Source organism: Sinocyclocheilus rhinocerous, unplaced genomic scaffold, assembly GCF_001515625.1.
Source record: "Sinocyclocheilus rhinocerous isolate Xijiao unplaced genomic scaffold, SAMN03320098_v1.1 scaffold935, whole genome shotgun sequence".
NCBI classification, from domain to species: Eukaryota; Metazoa; Chordata; class Actinopteri; order Cypriniformes; family Cyprinidae; genus Sinocyclocheilus; species Sinocyclocheilus rhinocerous.
This window is the reverse complement of record NW_015659710.1, coordinates 306,713-313,375: the sequence shown is the minus strand read 5'-3', so window position 1 is coordinate 313,375 and position 6,663 is coordinate 306,713. Positions and strand designations below refer to the sequence as shown.

Below are 6,663 nucleotides of genomic sequence, written 5' to 3'. Positions count from 1 at the left end.
CTTGGCATTTTAAAGACCATTTCTACTCCACCCTGTCCACGAATCTGTTCTTCAGCTGATGACACGTAACGCTTTGTATAATTTTTCAATATTAACTCCGCCCATACGCACAAGTCATCACGCATGGCCCCGCCCACCAGCGCTGGCGTCATCAATTCAAACTGGTACCGAAAGCAGAGTGGAGCTTGTGGCGAGTCAGAGCTCAGGCTGCACCGAGAAGGGAGGTACAGACTGTACTGCACGGCCTTTTATATTTCGTATGAGCACGACTTGATTTGTGAAGATGTGGACGGCTATAGGGAAACTGCTGCTTTTACATATGATACTCGTAGGGTATCTGCTGGTAAACGGTAAGTGTCTGTTTTACGCTGTCAGTCCGCTGTTATGAATGTAAATGAATGATGCTGTAGAAACACCGGCGCAGCCGCGTGCATCTACTTCCTATGATAAGACATTATTAGAGCGCTATAACGTAACTCTTTTTAGGTAGCTTGTATTGTAAAATATTGCAATCTGATCAAGTATATGAATGAATGTGTCTTGTGCATCATTCAGATAGGTCATTGATTGTAATTTCTCATAGACTACAATTATAATTTGTGGTATCATATTTACTGCAACCTTTCATTGCACACGTGCACATCGATTTTCCTGTGACAGTACTGCCTAACAGCTGTTAACAGATCTGTGTAAAATTGTCAGCAATTTCTAAGAATGTGCTAAATGTTTTTATAATGTCTTTACATGGCCCCTATTTTCAAAACGTTTTAGAATTTTTAAGTTTTTCAAGTTTTCAACAACTTGTGACGTACAATATGTGAATCTATAATAAAAGTATATGTAACATTGTACTTTGTAAGTCACCCAACAGTTTGCTTTGACATCCTTTGGGGTAAAGTAAAGATGTAACCAAATATTTAAGGTTGTTCCTTAGTTTGAAAACTTGATCCTTCCCAAAGTTTGGACCCTGCATTTACTCAGATCTTCTTGTGTGACAGGAAATAAACCGGACTGTGAAAGCGGTCAGTTTCAATGCAGGAACGGCAGGTGTATCCCGACTCCATGGAGATGTGATGATGACGATGACTGCTCGGACAACAGCGATGAGGAGAACTGCCGTGAGTAATCTGAACCTCTTTTTAACAGGTGTCTTATGTAGCCTTGCTGGTATCCTCTTTGTTCTTCTTTTAACCAAAACAGCCTATGTTTCCCAGTTGAAGTAGACCACTTACTAGGTTTTGAAACACATGAATAAACTTACCTTGCTGTTTCTTTGGAAAGACTCCCAACTGTCACGAGTTGTTGCTTTAGGTAACTTCACACTGGATGCTTGTAATCGCACCTTATTATTGTAATTAATAATAGTCACATGTATAAGTGAGAGTGTGATCGTGTTCTGAGTTTGCATGGCATTTTAAATGGGCCTATTTGAAGCATATTATTAGACACAGACATCCAGTTATTAGCTGTAAATGGAAGTAGGACTTTGCAGGAAGGCTGACACAGTCAGGATTGCTTTTTTCAGGACCTGCTAATAAAAGACAAACATAAAAATCGTAATCAGCAAGTCGAATGACTTAATTGAGATGTAGGCTATAGCAGCGGGGAGAAAGGCGCAACTGGCACAAAATGTAATTATCCCGATGTATTGGTCACGGTATTAATTGCAAGTGCAGTAATTATCCTGGTTAGCTGATTAATATGGTAAAGTGGAGGCACGGTGGAGAGAATATGTTTTACTTTCAAAACTGATAGAATTCAAACTTAACTTAAAAGTCTTGAAGTTACTTTACGGTCTTGCTATAAAGTGGCAGTCGCTCAGATCTGCACTGCATTCTGGGCATGTTGATCCAATATAGAAACCCAGAGTTTTAGTCATGTAGGGTTATAAAGGTCATACATGCTTTCGTTCCATGTTTATGGGTAGTGTGTGCTTCCTACTAAGCTTTCTCAGCTTCACACGAACTAGAATGTGGGGCAGGATTGTTTAGCTACATTTATCAAGTAAGAGAAAGATACGTCTGCACCTTGAATTTACACACATCGGGAATCACTTGCTGCACAACAAAACCGGTAGTCTTTTGATTTTTGATTTAGATGACCCATTTTTATTAAGTATTTATTTATATGAAACCACCTGATCCGACTTAAATTATTTTAATTTGTTCCGATTTGATTTGAGAGAATTCAGAACTCAGAATTTTTCGTGTCATTGCCAACTTTCATTCCCCCAGGTTCAGGTTTGTCGCATGCACCTGGTGTTTTCTTGGCGTTGGTTATGCTCGTTTAAATGGATTCATGCTAAGGTGCCCTATTACACGTGGTATCTCCAGCAGGCAGGGTATCTGTGGGGTTTCTCCCCAGGTAGAAGCGCTCTCTTGGGCTGTCAGCGGGCTGAATGCTCCTGTCTCTCCTCTGGATGTTTTTTGCCGCAGACTTGGGCAGACATTGAATTAGAATAATACCTTAAGGATTGTGCTTTGCGCTCCCCTCCCAGACACAACCTACTCACAGAATTGGCAGGATTCCTCTTTAGTTGCCCATGGAGACGGTAATAGCAACACTTCACGACACATACTACTCCCTCTCCCTCTCTTTCTGTGTCTCTTTTTTCAGTACCAAATTCTAATCACAGGGCTTTGTGTCTGAAGATGAAGTGGGCTCTTCGGTAGAGACTGGCTTAGTGGCTATTTATGTGTGTCAGAATGGCCTTTAGTCTTAGATGATGACAGGATTTAGCAGGGTAAATGTACACTGTGTTGTATCATTCATTTGGCGGATAATGATTTGTTTACTTGTGGTTAGTTTTGGGCTTTGATGCAAACAAGAAGAGAATAATGCCGAGTTCACACTGCACGATATTAGCCCGTTTTTCTTTTTCTCCTTGTAGCCGGAAATCAGCTCACAGACAATTTGCGGGTTATATATTTAGTTTTTAAATAATTACAGTCTCGCTGGAGATCGCGGATCCATCGTGCAATGTGAACACAGCAGCAACTGAATGCTATCCCAGATAGTCACGCAATGTGAAAACAACGGCGATCCGACGAGTTTGAAAATCGTGCAGTGTGAACTCGGCATAAGAGTATCTGAGTGTGATGATAACCAAAATAAGTGACAGTAATGATTGTAAATTTTGGGATAAAAGCCCTGAAAGAGTGTTTCATAATTTGCTTGTACTCTACCATTAAAAAATTTGGTGTTTTAAATATATTTGAAAGAAACATCTTATGCTCATCAAGGCTGCATTTATTTGATCAAAGATAGAGTACAACACTATTATTATTTTCACTACCCCGTGTTTTACATACCTTCACCACAAATATAATGAAGCGCCAACGCACAAATTTTTTTTTTTTTCTCTCAGTCTCTAAAAAAGAGGTCAAATAGGGCGTATCGTACAAGGTCACAGGTCACAGACATAATCAGGTATCCTGTCTACCGTGGAATGTTTATCGAATCTGTTGAGATAATGAACCTAACCTCCTGTATCACAAGCATAGCATGTTTAAGAAGACTGTAGGAATAATATCTCGTTTTTATATGAAATGACTGCACAAGGTTACAACTAACAAAGCTGGTCCGTGTTAGAAGGGTTATGTATTACACCGGTCTCGAGTCTCACGGAGGAGCTCCGGAAGGATAAAAGGGAGGAGTGACGACAGTGTCGGGGAGAGAGGACCAGGCCTGGAGTTTATTTTGTGTTTTGTGTGCGGCAGTCGTCCACGAGGGGCTGCCGCTTTACTTTCGTTTTGTGTTTGTTTTATTATTAAATGGTTTAAATGTTCGCCGGTTCCCACCTCCTTCTTCCCGAACTACGAACGTTGTTACAGTGTAGCTATTAGACTGAGCTCTTTTACGTGTCTAAATGCACTCCTTTCTTATTCAATCCACACACACATAGTACACACAGAGTGAAGCGGAGCCAAATGAGTGAGCAAACACTGCTTCTAGTATAATAATTTCCTGGTACTGCTCCCCATGTATTGCAGCACCTTGTGAGGAGGATCTCATTTGTTTACTTTGAGGTAGGAAGTATTCCTCATGGGAATGTAAATGCATTTTTTTTGTGTGTAAATGTGCAGGTTTAATAAAAAATGATTTAAAAATTAGACTACAAAATCCAGGGCAATATTTTTATGATGTGTACATTCATGATGTCATACTGAGTGATTCACTATGGTCTGACCTGCGTAATTGCAGTGCAGATATCACTGTGCTGCATCACTTTGAATTTCTTTTATTACACCCTTCTTTTATATGTTTTTTAGTGTTATGTACCTTTTCTGATAAATTGGTCTGTGAGCCGTTTCTGGGAAAAAGGAAGCAAACTACAACGATTTTAGGATATGTGTTGTCAAACAGGATCAACAGGTTTATACTTCTTGCATTTCCACATTAAATAATTCAGCCAAAAAATTTGGTCATTTGGTCATCGTTTACTCACTCTCATGACATTCCATTACTTTCTTTCATGGAAAAACGGACTGAGAAATGGTCAGTCTTTTTCACGCAATTACAATGAATGATTACCGCAGCTTTCAGGCTTCAAAACGGATGCAAAAGCATCATAAAAGTGTCATAAAAGCCATAATAAAATATCATAAAAGTTTTTTGAAGCTGTATGATATCTTTGAAAGTTAAACAGACCGTTTGTGTGATAATTCATTCATCATTGGCAGTTAACTGTTGCAAACTGGATCAGCTAAATTCCTGAATGAATCATTCAGACCAGTTTTGTTATCTGGATCAACTGATTCATTCAACATTTCTGAATGATTAATTCTTAAATTGGGCTGTGCTACTTTCCTCACGAACTCTCGAATGCACCAAGGAAAGCTAGTGCACATGTCAAGATTTTAAAGGAATAACGATTTATAGTGAGATTTGTCATATAGACCATTTCTTTCATTCTGTCATTTTTAGACCTTGAGAGCCCGCAGGATATTCTTCATAAATTTGTCTCACAAACAAAAGCAAAAGCAAGTCATGAGTGTGAATAAATTAATTTTCATTCTTGGGTGACCTTCGTTAGTGATCAATGTCACAATGCTCCTCCAAATCGCTCTGGCAGAGAAATCTTGAGTGACTTTTCTTTGTTTGAAATTGTGAAGCATGTGTTGTGTACGAAGGTGAGTTTTAAGCATGTGTGGAAACCCGTTACTGCTGTGGTAATTATTGCTGCCTTTTGTTATTGCCCAAGGGCTTTGTTGTTCAGTTAATATGATCAGAAAACATGCATTAGTGCTTTTGAGAGACTGAGCATGTGTTTGTGATGGCGGGAGTGAAGTTATTGTGAAACAAAGACCCAGGTGACCATGAACGGTCCGTGTGCATAATATAAATCCAATTAGTGTCTCTCCATGTGCGGATTGTGTGTGTGTAAGAGAGAGAGTGGATATGCTATATCAGTGGGGTTAATTCAGTTCAAGGGCAAGAAGGTTCTGCTTGTGCAAAAACTCAAAATCTTCAAAATACCAAAACAGACGCTTGTTTTTACCCAAGTAGCACTTATGTCCAAATGATGGTGTCTTGTTTGAATGTGCGAACATTCATTAGCGTTTCAGTCTGTGTCCTCTCAAAACTGTCACTCTTTCAACACTCACGCATATATATGCATTTCAAAAACTTTAGAGAGCATATGGGACCTTTTTGACTTGCATTTCCTCTGTAATACTGATATAATGTGAAAATGTATTCATTAAGCCGAGGAGAGCGAGAGAGACCGAAACAAAGAGAGGCGACGTACGTGTTTTCGCCTGCATATTGTGGATATTGCCTGGATATTGTGGAGAAGCTTTTGGGTGAGTTTCATGAGCTACTTACTAATATGAAATCTTAGGTCTCTGTTTGTTCTCTGCAAGTGGGGGTGGGGAATGTGACAGACACATAAGGAGAGACCGAAACAGAATAAAGGAGAGGTGAACAAAGACACTGCCTCCAGCACACTCCGTAGCTGTTGGTGAAGGGCAGCTGAAGTGGTAATAACACGCTTTTTGTTTCATTTATCTATTTTTTTTCCACATTGTATTCTCGTGGTAGATATGTTCCAGGTGGTCTTTGCTCATCAAAGTGTGCCACAGGCCAGTGATTCATTTGGCAGGGTGGTAGAAGAGAAGAGAGGATGTAGAAAGAGCTTCTTCTCACACATGGTTCTGACAGACTTTGGTTTTGTGTTTCCTACAGGATTTTGGTTTTGCAGTGGGCGGCACTGAATAGGGTCCTGCAGTGATGACGGATTTTTGTCCTCATCACTAACCCAGAAGTTAGCATCATCCTGGTTCCCAATAGGGTTTTTGCATTGGCTATTGCAAAAAATAAGCTCTCTGACCAACAAAAATGAATGATTCCTGCACGACACATTTTGTTCATCATGATAATGCTTACAAACTCAGCTTTTGTGAATTTTGAACTTTTTCACCACGAAAATTGGAGTTTGAATAGTTTAAAAAGAATTTAAAGCTATTATGCCCTTTTTAAGGTTGCTAATATTGTTCTCCTAAAACAGGTTTACGTGCATGCAAGGTCAAAAAACACGTTAGTTTTCTCAAAAAAATATATTTAATTTGACCTCATTTCTAAATTATTCGTAAACGACTCGTGCGAAGCAGTTCAAAGAATTAATCTCTCTAAACCCCTCCTTTCCGTGAGCCCTCACTGCTG

General features: G+C 39.5%; 1 protein-coding gene across 1 annotated transcript in view; it reads left to right on the top strand.

Annotated features, from left to right (window-relative positions):
- Nucleotides 1-212: 212 nt before the first annotated feature.
- Nucleotides 213-6,663, top strand: part of LOC107724141 (low-density lipoprotein receptor-related protein 8-like) — a 170,630-nt gene continuing 164,179 nt past the window's right edge. The window contains exons 1-2 of the mRNA XM_016532943.1: nucleotides 213-350; nucleotides 999-1,118. Coding sequence (XP_016388429.1) covers nucleotides 284-350; nucleotides 999-1,118 — 187 coding nt within the window. The 5' untranslated portion in view covers nucleotides 213-283. The remainder of the gene's footprint in view (nucleotides 351-998; nucleotides 1,119-6,663) is intronic.